General features: G+C 33.7%; 1 protein-coding gene across 1 annotated transcript in view; it reads right to left on the reverse strand.

The window, feature by feature from the left end:
• The window catches only part of rictor (rapamycin-insensitive companion of Tor), a 49,138-nt gene that overhangs the window by 17,258 nt on the left and 10,802 nt on the right, over nt 1-21,078 (reverse strand). The window contains exons 8-13 of the mRNA XM_074180255.1: nt 13,372-13,681; nt 13,179-13,320; nt 7,935-8,076; nt 7,782-7,883; nt 4,823-5,232; nt 3,043-3,712 (exon numbers count right to left, since the gene is read on the reverse strand). Of these exons, the coding sequence (XP_074036356.1) occupies nt 3,043-3,712; nt 4,823-5,232; nt 7,782-7,883; nt 7,935-8,076; nt 13,179-13,320; nt 13,372-13,681 (1,776 nt within the window). The remainder of the gene's footprint in view (nt 1-3,042; nt 3,713-4,822; nt 5,233-7,781; nt 7,884-7,934; nt 8,077-13,178; nt 13,321-13,371; nt 13,682-21,078) is intronic.

Genomic DNA, 21,078 nt, shown 5'->3' on the forward strand with positions numbered 1-21,078 from the left:
TACCCTTGTTACTAGTCGCTGTAAGCAACCGTTTTCTACATATTTGGACTTGAAAACTTCAAGTCGATTATTTGATAATCGATGCATGTTGAAGTTATTACGAATATTTTGCTTTTTTCACAAGAATGCTTTGGAAATAAATTTGACGGTTGTGAGTAGTTTTGATAATTACATATTTTATGACAGTTAGACGTTTTGTTGAAGTTTCCGTAAGTAGAAGTAGAAAACACTTATTTTGAAAAAATGGCATCAAAATGGCCACTGGACAAATTTTTGCTGAATCGTAATCGCCTTACCGGATAGTCATTAGATCCAGATTCCGTATATATGAGACCGTTTCTATAAACTTCAAACTTAAATGGGAATATTAATCCTGCTTCTATCAACTCACAAAATCCGCCATAAGTAGCATTTTTCATCATATCAGCAAAATATTCATCAGGTGTTACGTAGTTATCACCATTCCTGTCGTGGGTCATAATATTGAAAACTTGCTCCAGTCATTAACCACATATCTGACAATTTTTGAACGCACCTCCATCGCTCTAGCTTGTGTTCCGTACATTAAATAAGAGAGAGCACGAAACATGCACCGTCACCAACAATAGGAACGACAGTGCATTCTTTAACTTTTACATTAACGTTCAGATTTTCTTTAGCCATTTTAAAAAAGTCTAACCGACAAAACCTATACTTATACCAAACGAAGACAAAACAAATGCCAAATACAAAGCAGAGTTTATAACCAAAACTACTAAACCGAAACAAAGCAAATGCAATCCAAAACATGCCAAGAAAAGAACAGTCAAATATAATCCGCTAGAAATATTTAGGTATAGTATGTACTATTAGATATGGCGGCCACTCATCATCGGGTATATGTAACTCAGTGAAAACACAACGATAACGCGTTTGAAAATACTACTAACGCCATCTGTTGTCAACATTTAGAATTAAAAATAATTTTGTTCGTCTTAATTTATTCGTTCCATTAGGTACTGATGGGTTCAAACTAATACGTTGTTAACGTCTCAAAGGATAAATAAATATTATTATTATTTTACTATTATTATTCATTTACATCCTCCATCATCCCATATTTTATCCTTTATCCTTTATTAGCGGATGCCTACGTCATAACATCTACCTGCATACCAAATTTCAGCCCGATTCGTCCAGTGGTTTGGGCTGTGCGTTGATAGATCACTATGTCAGTCAGTCATCTTTGAGTTATATATATTTAGAGATAGGAAAGAAAGGTTTTGGCTTTCTACTTCTCAGTTTTGATACAAAAAAATGTGGGAATCTTCTAAAGAAAGGAAGGAGGCAATCCTTTCTTTGGAATATTCTCACATTTTTTTGTTTCAAGATGGAGAAGTACAAAGTCATAACCTTTTTTTTTCCAAAAACTAATCTCTCTTAAAAATATACCCTTTTTAATTTAAAAATTGACATATTTCACATACAACCTGTATATACTGGAAATAGCTTGCTTTGCACATGATAGAAAGCACCAAGCCAAACGCCCAGATAATACACATCCATAGTCCACATGGGAACTATAAGAAATCATTCCAAATCACACTCTTCAAATAACGAGCCAGAGTTATGGGAATCAAAGTGTACAACCGCCTAACCCCACTTTGATATTTCTACCCATTTGTAACTTCAAATTAAAACTCAGAAAAATGCTCATAAGGACTCTCTTCTAGACTGAATGATTTTTTTAACGAAATCTTTGTCTAGTCCTAATGTTATATAATTTATTTATATCTATACACGCACTTCATGCACCACTTTCATACGCACTTTGTTGTTATATAATTTTGATATTCCCTCAAATCTATTTTAGAATGTACTTACTTACTTATGTGACATATCCTATGTTTGTAAGTGACTTAATTGAATTAATAAAAATTATTATTATTACGACCTGTCATCGACGACTTGAATCGATTTAACTCATTTGTGACAAAGTCGTAATTTTATGAATAAATTGAATGCTTCATCTTGTAATGTAATCCAGATTAGTGCTGAAGAGGCAATAAGGCAAGAATTTTATTCCGAAACATCCGATTTGCGCCATTGAGGATGACACTGTTTCATGTAAGTGACATTTTACCTCTTTCATATACTATATTGTGTAGCAATCAATCTGTTTAAAATACGTTTTTCGGTTAATCAGCTGTCGCCCATACAAATGACAACTCTCAGAAGTTGAGAAACTTGTGCGAGCTAAGGACTAACGAGGTCTTACCTTTTAACGTGTGATTCCTAACACGTTAACCTAACCTAACAATTTATTTATTTATTTATAAACATACAATTGGCCAGTAATCAGAATAAATCTCGTGTTATGGCCTACAAAGTATTCTTAGATTAATATAATCTTGTAGTTGTTTTTAACAATACCAAAATAACAAAATAATAAAAACAAAAAGTATGTATATAAAGACAAAAATTTAAAAATAATAAGATGGACTTTAAAGGTGAAAAAAAAAAGATAAAAATAATAAAATAAAATAATGTTCCACAACTACATGTTGGTGTAACTATTGTTTAATAGCTTCAACATGGTAAAATTATACTCAATCACCCTACTTTCTAAACAGTTATCTGCATGTTCGAATACAATTTGTTCAAAGCTTTTTTGAATTCAGTCATAGAAGCAATGTTTGTAAAGTCTACAGGAAGTTTATTACTCAAATGAAATGAATAAAAACATTTTTGTCTAAATACCACTGGTAGATTTTATTCATATGACCGGTTTCGGGTTTGACCCCGAACTGCAGTATCTGAAAGTTACTTCTTTACACGATCTACACATTTTTTGTATACAGTTATTTTTTTAAAAACTGATTGCTTTCTTCCTTTTTTTGGAAGATTCCCAAAAATTAATCTTTCCTAAAAATATACACCTTTCAATTTGAACCTGTACATTGTATGCAAAATGTGGACAAAACCATTTGATGATCTTAAATAAATTTAAATTTAATTGATGTGACCAAAAAAATACGTTTATATGTAATCAAAATAACGTACCTCAATCATTTTTTCTGTTTGTCCCTTATTTAAAAGAAGTTCGAACCCATGAGAATGCTGACTCAGTTGTCCATACAGGTGGGGTGGCAGAAAAACATCCCTTCTATTGGAATTCCTTAATGAGCTTGATCGTTTGTCATATTTTCCATCTTCATTTCTTTGATGCAATGTGAGAGCATCTGAAATGTCACCCTCTACAAGTTTAACATATCGATATATAAAGTAATCATCCCATTTTTTGAGTTCTTCTGTTGCTTTTTCAGTGGTTATTTTTTTGAAGCCAGCTTCAACAGATAGAAACCTAACGAAGAGCAACGTTCCTTTTTCTCCAAGATTTTCTAACTTTGGGTTAATATTTATCAGCACATCCAAGCAATCGGGTAGCTCACAGGCTTCATGCAACGTATTCAATGCAGAAAGATAAACAGATCTTGATTTGTCAGCCAACTGATTGACAAGCAACTGTATCGCCCACGAAGAAAAGAAAGGATTTCCTGCTCTCAATAAAATATGGAGAAACTGGGTAGCGTATAATCGCGAGCTTTCCCAGCCACAGGTTAGGACAGATTCCAGTATCTCGCGACACGGTCCTGGAAAGATATACTCTAACGAAGATATTATGAGCTTCACGTAACAATCGTGGTTTGTTGTTGTTGCCAACTCTTTTAATCTATTAAAAAATGTAATATAACATTAATCAGATCAATACAATACAGCTTAAACAAGACCCTCGTTATTAATTTTTGAATTAGGTAGACCAAGACAAAAATGTTAACCAACTTAAATGGGGAATGTTCCTCAATTTGGGTTATTACAGCAAACGTAAGTTTGAACAAAATAAAGTTGAGTTTAATTCATGAGTTTTTCAAATTCACTTCTAAAAGTATTCAAATTGATGTTTCAACTGTGGGTTTTAATTTTCAAAGGGATTTGTTTCTAATTCATATATTGGCAACAGCGCCTATATCAAGTTGAAATAATTTATACGTACCTAGATATTCTACTTTAAAAAAGGAAAATTATCTTTATAAATCAACAATGAAGGCAAAATATAAATTATAGTTCAATACCACCTCCACAAGCCACATAATCAACAGTTGTTTTGTTATTTATTTATATAGAGGAAGATAGGTTAGGTGCACAAAATGTCATGTCACAGAATGTCTCGGAACTCGGAACATAAGTAAACAGAACAGCACGCCTCTGAAATATGTCATCTTTGTTTGTCTCATACAGGTTACAGATTCATTGTCCTTTATTAGCTATAACCGATGTTGCCAAATGGTGAAATAGAAACGAATCCCTTTAAATGTTGAATGCATTATTTCATTCCTCTTTTTTAAGTATTTAAATAATTTTTTAAAGAAAAAGGTTGAAATGATAAGTTTAAAATGCGTTGTTTTAGAGATCTTTTATGAAATCTACTTGATTTTCGTCAGGAGGAACATTCCCCATTGCACGTGCATTATCTAGATATTAGGTTTGATATTAAAGAAAAATCAATTAATAAAATGTTCAATAGACTATAGATTTCATAATTTTATTACAAAGAACAATAATTTGGTGTATAAATTGACTAATCTTAAAAAGTTTCAAGACAACAGAAAAAAAGAGAGATGGGACCAAGACAAGGACTAGAATGTCTAAATCGGTCTTAACATAAACTTTTAATACTTATACAACTAAACCGCTAGATAATTAAAAATTTTGTTGGTTACCTTTGCCTTTCTCAGTCTATTTCAAAAAATGACAAAGAGGGAGAACAATGAAATATACTCACTTTTTGAACATGTTTATATTTTCCAGAATTTTAAGTCCCAGATCGGTCCTAGAAAATTGTCCGATGAATAAAAAGTAACTTTGACATTGGGTATTAACCATATGCTGTGGACTGAACAGGCAGTCGTGAACATTTCTGCTTTCTGTAATGGCATTGATATTATTCAATATGTCCTTAAATAAATCCATTATCATATTTTGAGGTTTCACTCCATTGTAGTCGGGTTCTTTGAGTTCAATTAAAAAATTTATCAACTCTATGCCTGTAGTTGTATAGATGATGGATGATTTTGACGGACCGAGATCCATATGAGAGTATTTATTTTTTGATGGCATGAAAAATTCCAATAATTTTTTCACAAAGGTACGATGTGAAGTATCGAAGAAGTCAATTTTTGCCTGATTTTCCCCCTAAAAAATATTAGGTATTATAATAATAATAATAACAATTTATTTTCCCAAGAAACATACAATTTTTATAGCAGGGAAAAAATCAATAACTAAATACGAACAGAGCACACAAAAAAAAATTCATAACTGAAACTTGAAAAAAAATATAAATATACATACATATACACACATATACATTATCAACATAGACATAAATGTACTCATCAGATGATATATTACAAAAAATAAATATTTTTTAAAATAATCCAGAATTTTTGTTTATTACATTTTTTTAAAGCATTCGATAGCTCATTGTAAAATTTGATACATTTACAATAAATCGAATTTTGACCAATATTTGTTTTCATTTTCATTAATTTCAGATTAATAAGTCTGAAAAATCTGTTTTTCCGTTAACCAGCTGTCGCACCCCTACGAAAGACAACCCTCAGAAGCGAAACTTGTGCGAGATAAGGATTAACGACGTCTTACCTTTTAACGTGTGATTCCTAACACAGGTTGAATGATAACATTGTAAATATTAACAATTTTGTAATAAGTATATTTTTTGATTTGTCAAAGGCATTTGACATTGTGTCACCAGATTTTCTATATATAAAGTTAGTTAGGCTTGGGTTTCCACATAACGTATTATCTTGGTTAAAATCCTATATAAGTGGTCGTCGTATGACTGTCAAATATAATAATATCGTGTCCAAGGAACATGACGTAACATTAAGAGTTTCTCAGGGATCAGTATTGGGACCTTTACTATTTGTAATATTTGTTAATGATCTCTCGCAATATATTGATATTGATAATTGTTACATAACTATGTTTGCAGATGATACCACAATGACAATTACTGAAGCCACACTAGAAGATATACTAACAAGGGTCAAAGATGTTACTTCATGGTGCCAACGTAATAATTTAATATTGAATACCTCTAAATCTGTCTCACTGAAATTTTATAACAGAAAAAATAACATCCCAAGGGTAATTGACCTTACTGATGAAATAATGATGTCACGTGACGTAAAATTTCTAGGAACTATATTAGATGAATCTCTAAATTGGGATCTGCATATTGATAGTGTCTGCAAGAAACTAAATTCAGCTTTTTTTGCAATAAAACAAATGAAATTGTGTGTAAATTCACAAAGCCTTCTAAGCATATACTTTGCAATGTCATATCCACATGTTTCTCTGAATATTATGTCATGGGGATGTGGTAGAGATTTTAATAGAATATTTGTTGCCCAAAAACGTATTATAAGATTAATTTTTGATATGAACTATCATGATAGCTGCAAACCTATACTCATAAGGGAAAACTTGTTATCAGTTCCATGCATATATATACTGAAATGTGTAACCTATTTAAGAAACAACCTTGCATCTTTTGAAGTGAATGTGGCTACTCATAACTATCGTAAACGACATGGTGATATGTTGAGAATACCCTCTCACAAAACAACCAAATTTAAAAATTCTCCACTATATAACTCGATCACACTGTACAATAAACTACCAAATGCTATTAAGGAGTCTAAATCGTATGAAATATTTAAGAATAACACTAAAAAGTGTTTCTATAGCGTACAGGATTATTTAGAACAAAAATTCTAATTTTAAGATTCTTATTATTAGTTTATACCTTCATCAACTGTGATACCCATATGCTGTTGTGATATTTGTTTTAGTTTTTTTATTTAAATATGACAAATCATGATTTCAATTGTTTTTATATTATATAGTACTTCTATTGACTTACCATATGTACATTAAGTACCGAAATAGCTAATAATTATTATTATTATTATAAAACAAAACAGGTCCAAGTATTGCTCCTTGCGGTACCTCAAATATTTTTTTAGCTGATTATGTAGCCAATATAGACATATTGCTTTCTATTCATTAAATAATTTTGAAACCATTTATTTCATCTCCATTGGTATAGTTTTTTTGTTATTATTAGTATTATGTATATGTTATTATTGGTATTGTCAGTGACAAAATATCCCAAAGTGTTACTAAAATACATTGCTACATTTTTGAGTAGATTAACGTTAATTTTTTTTTCAATACCTCATTCTTATAATTTTAAATCTTCAAGATTGTATACTTTTCCAGTTTATCTTTTGAATACTTTCATTGAATATATCTCGGTTACAATTAGGGTGGAATCACATGATTTTCAGGTGAAATATGTATATTATAAATATCCTTAATTTAGCAAATTATGGTTGTTGTTTCAATTAGATCAAGATCTTCAGATGATGTGGTGCTGCAGGTTTTTCCGGGTTTTCCTGCAGCTGAAAAAGCAAATGCGCCACTGGAATCAATGAAGTCGCCCCAGAGCGCCAATTAATTTTTATTGTTGTTTTTATTTTTATCGTTGTTTTAATAAAATTGAGAATAATATTTTCGAAATAGAATATTTTCTGTCCACTGTTTACTTTTCTCAATTTCTAAATAGGTCATCACCATTGGAATAAATTATTATTTTATAAAGATACAATAATTGTTACAGTAATAATTTTCCTTGAAGTCACACAAATACTTACTTTCAGTATAATATTAATTAAATTCCAGTCCCACGTGTATGGATCATTACTCACTAGTACCCCTGTTTCTTTTATTGCATCATCATCATCTTTCAATACCAACTGAAAGAAAAATTCGAAGTTGATTTTTATAAATCACTTTTTCAATATTACCTGATGAATTTTTTTTTGGAAGCCACTGGTGTTTTTGTGTCTCGCAGCTTTGACCTGTTTGTGTTCCATTCTCTTGTGGTAACTATTTCTTATGATATAATCTAGGTGCAAACTGTATGAAGCTGGCCTCCTTTTCATTAACCTAAAATAGTATATTATGAAAGTAATTTATTTCACCACAATGTAGTTTTCCACAAAATAACTAAATGAGCGATGACTCACAAAAACAAATATTTTCCTAAGCGCATCAGATTTCATCTACTTCCAGATATCCAAAATGGGTTCAGGAAAACCAAATCTACCAACAGCGCTCTAGCAGATGGATTAGAATTTAAACCAAATCAAAATATGCTTTATTACCCAAGATCTGAACATCTTATTAGCAAAGTCTAGTAAAATAAAACGTGTAATCATCAGGCACAACAAAAAAAAAACTATTACTAATGATAATGGAGGAAATAGAGACAAATTGGGTAGAATCAAATCTGTCAAATATTCCAAACCATCTTCCCAGATAATGAATAATCAAATCCAATGAAAACCACTGTACCAGTCCATCAGGGTTCATAACTTGGTTCCCTGTTTTTCATCATCTTCATCAGTGATATTACCAGATTGTGTGGAACAATTTTATTCTAAAACAGCTTTGGAAGTCAGGTATGGTAGTGAGCACCTTTAACAAGTCTGCCAAGCTCAACTGATGGGATGAACTCGAAGACCATCCGAGACTCTGCAGGAGTTTGGGGCTAAAGTCATCAGACTGCCAGCAAGCATTTACTGCCCTGAAGGGAGACCATTGCCTCAGTCCTGGCATACCCCAAAGAGGAGGGCTTGTTTATACTCGATACAAACGCATCCCAAGATAGAATAGGAGCAGTATTCTCTCAGGTACAAGAAGGAGAAGACGTCGTTATTAGCTATTTTAGTAAGACTTTGGGAACACCAGGAAAGAGCTCGCTTCTCAAGAAGACCATGCCTGACATCCTGATGCAAATTTTGTCGACGCCAGGACGAGGATACCCAGTTACCAGAAGAACTTTTCACAAGATGTGACAGGGTAGCGAGCAAAGACGCCTTAATGGACAGCTCTGATATGGAGATAAGCTCCATCCGGGTTCTCTCTGACCCGGATGGTAGCAACCTGTAAGGGTCCCTTGTCCAAGGATTCGGACTGAAGATGTGAGGAATCACTCGACCATGGTGTGGTACGGTCGTTCACTGCTTCCGAGAGTGACACTACCTTCATGACGAGTGTAAAAGGAGGATCCGGTATTGAAAACTGTACAAGAATGGATTGACAAAGAGGTGAGGCCGGAATGGCAAGAGATTTCCAATCATGACCGGCATCGAAAGGGTTACTGGCTCCAATGAGACTCCCATGTGCATTCGAGATGACCTCACTCGGAAATTGAAAGCCCGGATGAAAGGAGCCATTAATTTATAATTCTTCTAAATGTATCCCAAATGTACTCGAACAGCTCCACGGTGGTCGCACTGGAGGACATTTCGGAATAAACAAAACTCTAGCGAGAGTGCGCGACAGATACTATCAGGTCAATTGTTTGTTTGAAGGTGATTGACAATGTTTCATGATGAATTTCACTAGTTCGGACTTCCATTGTCTACTATATAAAATGATTTGAAATCCCTGAAACAACTAAAAAAGAATAATTAAAAATGATTAGCTGAAAATAACGATTATATTAAGCAATTTCCCGGATACGCTGTGAGTGCGGAAAATCCTATATTGGTGAAACTAAGAAGCCATTGAATGTTCGCATTGTCGAGTACAAGAAACACACCCAGCGAGGGGAAACCAGCAAATCGGGAATACCAGACCATGTTTGGACCCATCAACACAACATTGTGTGGTCCCAAGCTGAGATCTTGCACAGAGAGAAACATTGGTTTAGGAGAAAATTCAAGGAAGCCGCATACATGTTGTCCAACAACGTATTCAGCCAGGCCAGCGTAGAAATACGTAACCCATCATCAAGCGAAAAATAGCCAACTCCCGCCAAACGGTCATCTCCCATGGAACCACAGAAGCGGAAAATGGAAAGCGGGGATAAGTGAAAGTACTCGAACGACCTATAAATAGTCATCTCTCGTAGGAATCTCTGTGAGGGTAAGGTTGATATTAATACTGAATCAGACCATGATAATTTTCTACTTGCAGTACCTTCAGATAATGAACCTTCTGTTAATACAACAATTTATGCTAGAGAAACGAGTGAGGTAAATATTAATAATTTTATAACCTTATTAAAGAAGGAAAACTGGGAAGAGGTTTACTTGGTAAACAATACTGATTCAAAATTTAACGACTTTCTTGACACATTGATTTACAACTTTGAAGCCACGTGTCCCATTAAAAACAAAAAAATTAAAAAAACCATTGGAAATGAATGGGTAACAAATGAAATAATAAAATCATTTAAAGATTTAAAACAATTACATTACCTAAGAAAACAACTTCCAACACTCGATCTTGAGTATAAATTTGAGAAAAAACAACATAAAAACCTCTTGTTAAGTACGAAAAGTCAATTTTACACCAATAAAATTCAAAATTCATCAAACAAAAGTAAGTCTACTTGGCAGATTATAAATGAGCTCAATGGAAAAAAAAACCCAAAAACACGTCGCAATAAAATTACATAATGAAATTATTGAAGAACCATCAATTTTATCAAATATATTTAATGATTATTTTGTAAACATACCAAAGGAAACAATAGGAAATATACAACACCTAAATCATCGAATTAAATATCCACAAAATAATTTTCAAACAGAGAGTATGTTTGTTCAATATGTTTCTGAGATAGATGTTCTCAATGTTATAAAATATAAAATTAAAAATAAGCCCTCCTGTGGTTATGATGGAATTTCAGCTGTAATATTAAAAAAAATTGCAGAATACATAGTTAAACCTCTAACTCACGCGATTAATAAGTCTCTTGAGGACGGGATATTCCCAACAAAATTGAAAACTTCATTAGTGTCTCCTATTTTAAAGAAAGGTAATCCATCTGACATATCTAATTATAGACCAATCACTATTCCATCAGTAATATCAAAAGTAATTGAATATGTGGTTCTAAATCAACTAGTATCGTTTTTAGAGAGGAACAAAGTTATTATGGAGGATCATCATGGTTTTCGTAGCCAATACTCTACTACAACAGCAATTATCTCCTTCTATGAGAAAGTAATAATAGCTACTGAGAAGGGTGAAAATCCAACAGGAATATTTTGTGATTTAAGTCGAGCTTTCGATTGTGTTCAACACGAAACTCTGCTTGATAAGTTATATAAATTTGGTATAAGAGGTAAAATTCATGACTGGTTTAGCTCGTATCTGGAAGGACGGAAACAAATTGTAAAAATCTCTCATTGTGGTAAAACATGTCGGTCATCTCCTCAAAGAAATAACATTGGGGTACCTCAAGGCTCCATTCTGGGGCCAATACTATTCGTCTTATATATTAATGAGCTACCTCTGATCTTAACTGATGCATTCACTACATTGTATGCAGATGACTCAACGCTACTTTTTACAGGAGAAAACTCTGAAATTCTGAAAACAAAAATTAACACCACAATGCTCAACTTTTCAGTCTGGTCTTCTGATGTGTCTCTTCTTTTTAATACAAACAAAACAAATTGTGTAACTTTTCATACTCATCAAAACAAAAACGTACCGCCATTAAATATCAACATTAATAACACATGCATTTATAGTACTGAAAGTGTTAAATTTCTTGGAATTTTTTTGGACGAAGACTTATCATTTCGAACTCACTGTCTACAGCTTTCTAAGACACTGAACTCAAAATGTTACCAAATCAGAAATCTTAGATATACATTGAATTTGAATCATCTCCGTTCATTCTAACTATGGTATTGCAGTCTGGGGTGGATCAGCATATGCACAAAATGTTTTTCTGGCTCAAAAGCGCATTATTAGATGTATTGCTAGAGTCTCATTTAACCATAGTTGTCGTGACCTTTTCAAAAACATGAGGATTTTAACAGTTAGTGGTATTTTCATTTTAGAACTTTTGAAGAATATACACAAAGCTCATGACGTCCATATACGTGTAGTTGAACTACACAATTATGATACTAGACAGAAAGGCAAATATTGCGTTCCCTTCAGACGCTTAAATATTAGCTTAAATTCACCTACTGTACTTGGCTTAAGACTCTATAATCGACTTCCACAAAGATATAGATCCTTTTCAAACCGGAAATTTCTTATTGAAGTGAAAAAGATACTAATTGATCTGTGTCCCTACTCCCTAGAAGATTATTATGAATTAATTTTTTAAAGAACAACCTGTAAACATGTATTATTTCACTATCCTATGTTAATTGTATTTTGTCTGTAATCCTTGTTATGCATTTACATAATTTATTTTATTTTATCATTTTACTCACTGTACTTTGTTGTATGTCTATATGTTTTTTGACTTGTCCTATAGCTGTATTTGCTCGAATGGATAAATAAAGAATTGAAATTGAGTCATCACCCGAAGACGATTGTAGATACTAACAATCGAAACGTCGTGAACTAACGTGACTTGAAATCTCTCAACTTTTTATTTTTATTTTCTTTTTTCATTTCTTTATTTTTATTTATTTTTTTGTTTCAATTGTTCTATTTTACTTGTATTTTATTTCAATATTTTTTAATTTCAGGTTTATTTTGCTCAATATAATTGTTATTTTCAGCTATTCATTTTATATTCTTCTTATTTAGTTGTTTCAGGGATTTCAAATCATTTTATATAGTAGACAATGGAAGTCCGAACTAGTGAAATTCAGGTCAATTGTTGCTCAGACGTGTAGTAGTGGTGCAAGCGCTGTGACCTGTGGCCTTCAAGAAAGGATTCAAAAACAAGGCTAGGGGAAAAGTTGAGCCGTACCTCAGTAGATATCCTTTCTAGAGAAACGCCGTTGACATTCTGGGACAACTTTCTCCCAATGACCGAAATGTTGTTACGGAACATAACTGCCAAGCACAGAGTACACCAAGAGTTTCACTCGGATCAGGACTACAATTTCGAATCAGATGTATGGAAGAAAATGATGACTTTGTTGGGAATGCAGAAGACAAGAACAACCGCTCTTCACCAACAGTTTGATGGAATGGCCGAAAGGCATAATCATACCATAAACAACCTCTCGATGTTCATACCTGCAACTATTAGTTAAAAATTATAAAATAGGACTTACATATGTAGTTGTTCGAGAGCGGTAACTGCAGCTATAGCTTGAGGTTTACTTTTTGTTGCATACTCTAATAAAGTTGGAAGAGAAGGGGACACATTACAACAACCAGGTGGAAGTAATACTTGGATAAGTCTTAGAAGCTCTCCTGAAAAAAACAGTTTTGAATATATATATTTGAAATATCAATTATTTTTACCTAATAGAACAGAAGCCCTAACGCTTATAAAAGTATCGCTAGTAGCGATAACTTCTGTCAAAGCTGCCAAAAGACCATTTTCCAAAAAACAATACAACAGTAGCGCCAAATGCATGTCTGTTGTGCTTGGAGTAGTCTTAGCTAAGTGTGGAAGCACAGATCTACCTTCCGCTACAACAAATCCTTCATTCAGCCTCCAAGATGCTTGTGGTTCACAAGGATCTACAGCACTCAAAGCTACCGATAATTCATCGGACCATTCAGGTTGAGGTAAACCCAGCAGTTCATAGAGTAAGTCTAATACTGATTTCTGAAAATACAAGTTGAATGAATATGGTGATTTATTTAAAAATATTTTTTAATATCTATAATACCAATAGATTTTTGGTATCAGATAATTGACTTTGCAGGTTGAAAACCTAAAACTATTGAAAGTACTTTTTTATTTTGATAATCAAAACCATTTAGAGAAAACGTTTAAATAGCAACAAACAATAAGAACTATGGTGATTTCTTGCTTTCTTACCTCTCTGTTAGCTGTAATATACATGGATAAAATCAGCCAACAATAAATTTATAGATAGATAGATAGATAGATCTTTATTTAAATAGGATATCCTAATAATATACAAATCAACTAGAATGGTAGAAATAAAAAAAAAAAGGTATGTGTTACATCTAGAAATGACTTAAATGTATGACAAACATAAGTTCAATAAAATATTTTTAAAGACAGTACTACAAAAACAGCAACATTATACATTCGAAAAATTTCAATGCAACATGTAGAAAGATAAATTACATAATTATTTGAAATATATAACGAACATTAGATGAATGGAATTATACAAATTACAGCTATAGGTAACAAAGACATAATACATATCATATTTGTTCATTTAAAACAAATTTCTTCAGTTCATTTTTGAACATGTTCAGAGATGGGCTATTTTTAATTGCATTAGGTAATTTGTTGAACCGATCAAAACCCTTGAAAAACAATGAGTTCATAGTATTTTTGTTTTTTGTTCTGTTAATATATAAGTTATTATTATTTCGAGTGAAGTGGTGGTGAATATCGTGATGAAAGACAATATACTGATTAAAATAAGATGGTCCTAAATTGTTCAATATTTTGTATACGAAGATCATTGTGAAGTATAGCAGTCTTTGGGAAATGGATTGCCAATTTAAAACATTGAGCATAATATTGATAGGAGTATCTCTACGGCACTTCAAAATGATTCTCATACCACGATTCTGAAGTTTTTGGAGTTGAGACAATTTATTCTGATTGAATAGATATAGGATAGAGGAACAATAGTCAAAGTGTGGCTGAACAATTGACTTGTAAACTGTGATACTTGACTCCGTTGAAAGATTATTGACAATTCTAGAAAAAAAGAATAATTTCTTTGAAATTTTTTTATGAATATACTCAAAATGTTCATCAAACGATAGAGTGTTATCTATCTGGAATCCCAGATATTTAGTTGAATTCACTATTTCAATTTTGTCATCATCAATGTTGAGATTAATAGTTTTAGAGTCTATTTGGCTGTATTTAAACTTGGTGGTGATTATCATCGCTTTAGTTTTCATCACATTCAGCTTGAGTTTATTAATTTTCAAATATTTGTTGACACTTGCTAGAGTATTATTCATTTTTCGTATAGCCATCGTAAGGTTTACATCGCTACATGCCAATAGAGTATCATCAGCAAAAAAGTTCATAAATTCACAGTCGACAAACAATGGCATGTCGTTTAAATATAGTATGAATAGAAGGGGTCCCAGAACACTACCCTGGGGAACTCCAACGTAATTGTCAATTTCACAAGAAAACATGTCTTTAACTCTTACCCGTTGTTTTCTGTTGGTCAAGTAATTAGATAACCAATTATACACTTTGCCCTCAATTCCATATATATTCAATTTGGCTAGTAGTATAGACCTATCAATGGTCTCAAATGCTCTTTTGAGGTCAAGGAACACGACTACAACAAACTTATTATTATCCAGCTCAGATTTAAATTTGTTTAGAGATAGTTGCACTGATGACTCACACGAATGCAATTTGCGAAAACCCGATTGATTGTTGATTAAAATGTCGTTTTTTTCCACATATTCTATTAGTTGGTTATATACTGCTGTTTCAAGTACCTTCTCAATCGGAGGTAAAGTGTTGATTGGCCTGAATTCTTTACATTTAATAGTATGAGGAATTTTGGGTATAGGAACAATAGTACTACTTTTCAATCTTTCTGGTATTTCGCCAGTTTCAAGAGAGGTGTTGATAAGGTGCAATATAACGTGACCGATAGTCTCAAAAACTTGTTTCAATATTTTGAAGTTGAGGATTTCATGTATACTGCACTTATTATCCAAGGAAATTATAATTTTACGTAGGTCATTTAACGAAAGCAATCTGAATTCTGAGAAAGTTTTGTATAAATTGAAGTTTTTATTGCACCATGACTCTGAATAGTCAATGCTCGCCACAATTTCATTTATGCTTTCAACAAAATAACTGTTGAAGTTATCTGATATTTCAATAACATCTTTTAGTGATATAAGTTCACCAGTTTTCTCAAACTGAATACAATTTGGAAAGTCAATGTCATCTCCTTTTACTAGTTTTTTGAGAGTTTTCCACATTTGTTTAGAGTTGTTTCTATACCGATCAATTTTTTCAAAATAATATTGATCTTTTTTTCTTTTCAACACATTGACAACATCATTTCTCAATTTCTTGAAAGTTTCCCAGTTATTTTGTTTTTCTAGATTTGAACAGTTTCAGAAAGCTCTGTATGCCCTATCACGATTCTTAATTTTACAGTGAACTTCGTTATCAAACCATGGCAAATGACTGTTAATACTACAATTTTGTATTGGAGAAATATCATCAATAACTGCTTTGCAATTATTCAGTATTTCTTTATAAATAACTTCAACATCAGTAGAATTTAAAGACCATTTACATGATATTAAGTTAATTTTTATAAGGTCCAAATTGCTTTCACTTAAGTTTCTATATTTTTTCATAGTTTGATTTTCGTTATTATGAATATTAGTAAAGTTGACAGTGATTGTTGAATGGTCTGTTATTATTGGATATGAGTGCACCGACGCTTGACATCTATTTACGTTCGTTAATACATAATCTATAAGCGATTCGCTGTGGTTAGTAACTCTAGTTGGTTCACTGATTATTTGTGATATGCCATACGTATTGAGAAAGTTTTTTAATCTAGAAACATAAAAACTATTATCAGAGTAGTTCAGATTGAAGTCGCCCACTAAAATACAATGAAATTTCGTCGAAAATAAACTATCACAGATATTTTCAAAATCCTCTAAGAATTTTGCATCAGATCCTGAGGGTGAGTGATAAAGACATCCCACTAAAATAGGGCGTTTGAGTCTAATTTTCAGAATTTTACACCAGTAATTACCTTCTAATATATATGTTTTATATACAGAGTTCACAATGTCACTTTTTATATATATTAAGACACCACCTGTATGTCGACTTTTTGAGTCACAGCGTACTATATTGTAATTAGGAATTTTCAGTTCACTTTCTTCAATATCATTGGTTATTCGGGATTCACTTAGTAATATAATTTTTGGGTTGTAGCAAACTAGACTTCCTTGTAATTGATATATATATATAAATGGTGTAGATTATGTTTTTTGAACCTCTCTGAGTCTTTCCACAATTAAAAAGAAATATCGAAATATAATCAATAAAACCTGTGGGTTGGGCTACCTATCGGGCGCGTCCCCAGGTGGCGGATGGGGAACGGCCACGGGACAGGAGGCCCTGTCCGGGAAGCCAATATGGCCTTACGAACGGAGTCGCCGGACTCCTGGTCAGTGGCAGAAATAAGTAGGGTGAGTGGAACTAAAACTCCCCAAAACATGCCACTGTGGACCAGCCTACCCAAGCTAAGGTGTGAGGAATCGTGCCGACAGCAGAATGGCCGCAGGGTGATATGTGGTTACAAACGATCCCCTTGGGGAACCGGGCGAAACCTCATTGTAGTCAGCCTTCCTCTGGTAATGCGGGGCTCTGCCAGAGGCGACCAACTCTTACCTTGCTACTCGTGGAAACACACATGAAACAAACCCAAAAACAGAAACAAAAACTAATCCCGAGGCTGGACAGAAGTGCTCACCTTAATCTAAGGCGGTGGCTGCGGATGAACAGAAATGTCCACCCCAATCTACCGCTTGGAATGAGGCTGGACATAGCAGATCACCTCGTGATGTAATACAAAGCCAAGGCGTAAGCGCATTCGCGGCGACGAGGCCAAAAGGAGAAAGAGAGCGCAAGAGGCAGGAGTGGCAGCAACTATAAGTGCACCCTCCTTCTCCCCCACTCCACCTCCAACAGCATGGGCACTTCCTGCGGCGGGCGCCAAGAGCTCCGCCTTGAATAAAGGCAAGGAACCGGCTGCCCCTGCAGGAAAGCTCCCTCACTTGTGCAGCTCAACGGAGGGAACCCCAAGAAGGTTGAAGAAGCCGCGCAACAACAGTAATGTCGCTGCACCTTCCAAAACCTTCGCGGAGGCCAACGTGAGACACCTCAAGGTTGCCAAAGAGAGTGTGTGTTCGGCGAGTCTTGGCCTACACCTGCCAATATAAAGGAGATGTCTCCTAGTGACCTGTCTACCTTCCTGGAAAGGATAGGATGGACGATGACCTAGGAGGACAACTCCTCGGGAGAATAGATCACATGTGGGTATACACTCACCCTCCCTACTCTACAGAAGTTTGCTTGTTACTGCGAAAAGGTATAAACTTTTCAAGAGAAATATAATCCATAACTGGGAAAGATCTAGCACCACTGCAGATTGAATCAACGATCATTGAACATTCCCTATCAACAGCTAAAATTGAGGATAAATGTGTGGACAGCCTCGACATTTTCAAACAGAACAGCTTTTTTCTACTTAATAAAATATTTACACTGTGTCCGTAAAGTATGGAACAAATTAATTTTTAGCTAAACATGTCATTTTAAGAAATAATCCTGAAACACGTCGATTTTTGATGTTAATTTACCGTATTTTAAAATAATAATCTAATATACAGGGTGAATTACGTTCGAGTAATTACTCTAGTAATTACTCTAGCTGAGCTGATTCCAAAAATGTATCACATGTTGATTCCAATTGGTACAGGGTGGACAAAAATACAGTAGTTGTGTGTGTGCTAATAAAGTAACGCGTAACATTCTTTATTAGGTAAATTAACAATATGTATTATCAAAAATACTTATTGTCTAGCGGCAATTGGTTTAAATGTAACACCCCGTAGTTTGCTACATGTTTAGAGTAATAAAAATGAGCTGTTTTCAAACATGTTTGGTACTTGTGGTCTAGCAGACAGAATATGAAAGAAATTATTTCTTATCTATATTTATAAAAACATTGTCGTCTAGTTTTGTGTGAAATATCATTATTGGTTTAGTAATTTATTGATGTTCAATGACAGTTTAGTACTACAATATTTTTGGTATTCGTGAATATTCGAATGATTGCTTAGATTTAATTGGAAGTAGAAATGGAGTTAAGTGTAAAACAAAGAATTGAAATACTTATGATGATTGGGTATGGAGACAGATCGCGAACTCAGATGGAAGTGTGCAATTTGTTTAATGATAAATATCCAGAAAGACCTATAACGCGTTCAACAGTCAGTAAGCTGGAAACGAAATTTCGAGAAACTGGTACGGTTGCAAATGTACGCAAATCAGGTCGTCCTCCTGCAAATGCTGATACAGCATTAGATGTTTTACTGAGTTTTGAAGAAGATGCGCACACTTCTGTTCGTAAAGTTAGTCGCGAAATCGGTGATGGATAAATGTCACCGAGACCCTCTCTTGATACAAAACATTATTTTTTCTGATGAGTCCACTTTCACGTTAAATGGTGAGGTTAACCGTCAGAATTGTAGATACTGGGCAAAAGAAAACCCCCACTGGATGCGTGAGCGTCATACACAATACCCTCAAAAGGTAAATGTATGGGCTGGAATTGTACGAAATCGAATCATTGGACCCTACTTTATCGAAGGTAATTTAAACGGGGCAAAGTACCTTGAGTTTTTAAGGGGGTATCTCGTACCTACTTTACGTAATTTATTTCCTAGCAGAGGTAATTCTGGAGGTTTTGATGAAAGTTTATGGTTTCAACAGGATGGTGCACCTCCACATTATGCTGTAGATGTTAGAAGGTACGTAGATGAAATTTTTCCGAACAGGTGGATTGGTAGACATGGACCCACTGAATGGCCAGCGAGGTCACCAGATTTAAATCCTTTGGATTATTTTCTGTGGGGCATCTGAAGAATGTTATTTATAAAACGAAACCAGCAAATATTGAAGATGTACAAGTGAAAATTCGAACAGAAATAAACAATATTACGCAAGAAACCATACACAAGGTTCAACAAGAATTTGTACACCGTTTGGGTTACTGTCAAATGCATCAAGGGCTGCAGTTCGAACATTTAATATAAAGTCATATATTCCAGCATATTCTGTCCGCTAGACAATAAGTATTTTTGATAATATTGTTAATTTACCTAACAAAGAATGTTACGCGTTACTTTATTAGCACACAGACAACTACTGTATTTTTGTCCACCCTGTACCAATTGGAATCAACATGTAATACATTTTTGGAATCAGCTCAGCTAGAGTAATCCGAAAATTGAGACAAAATGGGGGTGTTCCATTTAAAAAAATGACGGTTACTCATTCGGTCATTACTCGAACGTAATTCACCCTGTATATTAGATTATTATTTTAAAATACCGTAAATTAACATCAAAAATCGACGTGTTTCAGGATTATTTCTTAAAATGACCTGTTTAGCTAAAAATTAATTTGTTCCATACTTTACGGACACAGTGTATATATTTTATTAAGTAGAAAAAAGCTGGAGGTTGCATATCTTAATGAGGATCTAGAAGTAATTTCGAACTGGGGAGAAAGTAACCAGGTTCAATTCAATGCCACAAAAGATCAGGCATCGGTTTTCTCCAGAAAGATAAATGTCTCCGAATCGGATATAATTATGTCAGGTCAGACAATTCCATCTTCTGCTTCGATAAGTATGTTGGTGGTTAAAATGGACATCAATATAACTTGACACAATCATGTTGCTGGAATTGCAAAGGCTGCTTCTCAAAAACTTGTAACACTGTTCCGAACTAGGAAACCGTACACACCTCAGCAACTTTTAATGCTTTATAAAGCTCAGATCACAGACCTTCTTTGGAGTATTCTTCTCATGTACGGAGCTCCGCCCCTAAGCATACCCTGAAGCTGCTGGATTCCATCCATCACTTGGAACCTTGGTCAGAAACATAGAAGAATGGTTGGGGCTTTGTCTCTCTTCTATAGATACTTTAAAGGAAAGTTTTCAGGTGACTTGGCACATTTGCTTCCAATAAGAAATACGTAACGGTTCAACTTAGTCTCGAACTTTACTGTTCAAAAACTTTTTCATTTGGAGAACTGCGTTTATGTGGAATAAACTTCTTGAGAACGTTTCTCCAAATGGATTTAATCTCCAGCGATTCAAATCCAATGTGAATCGCTACTTTCGCACACGACCACTATTAGAGCACCTTAAGGAATTCCATGTAGTGTTTGTTTTTTTTTCTTAAAAAAAGCTTATTTTAAAAAATACA

This window comes from Leptinotarsa decemlineata, unplaced genomic scaffold, assembly GCF_025532065.1.
Source record: "Leptinotarsa decemlineata unplaced genomic scaffold, Ldec_3_MD MMD2_tig00026294_RagTag_RagTag, whole genome shotgun sequence".
In the NCBI taxonomy this organism is placed as follows: Eukaryota; Metazoa; Arthropoda; class Insecta; order Coleoptera; family Chrysomelidae; genus Leptinotarsa; species Leptinotarsa decemlineata.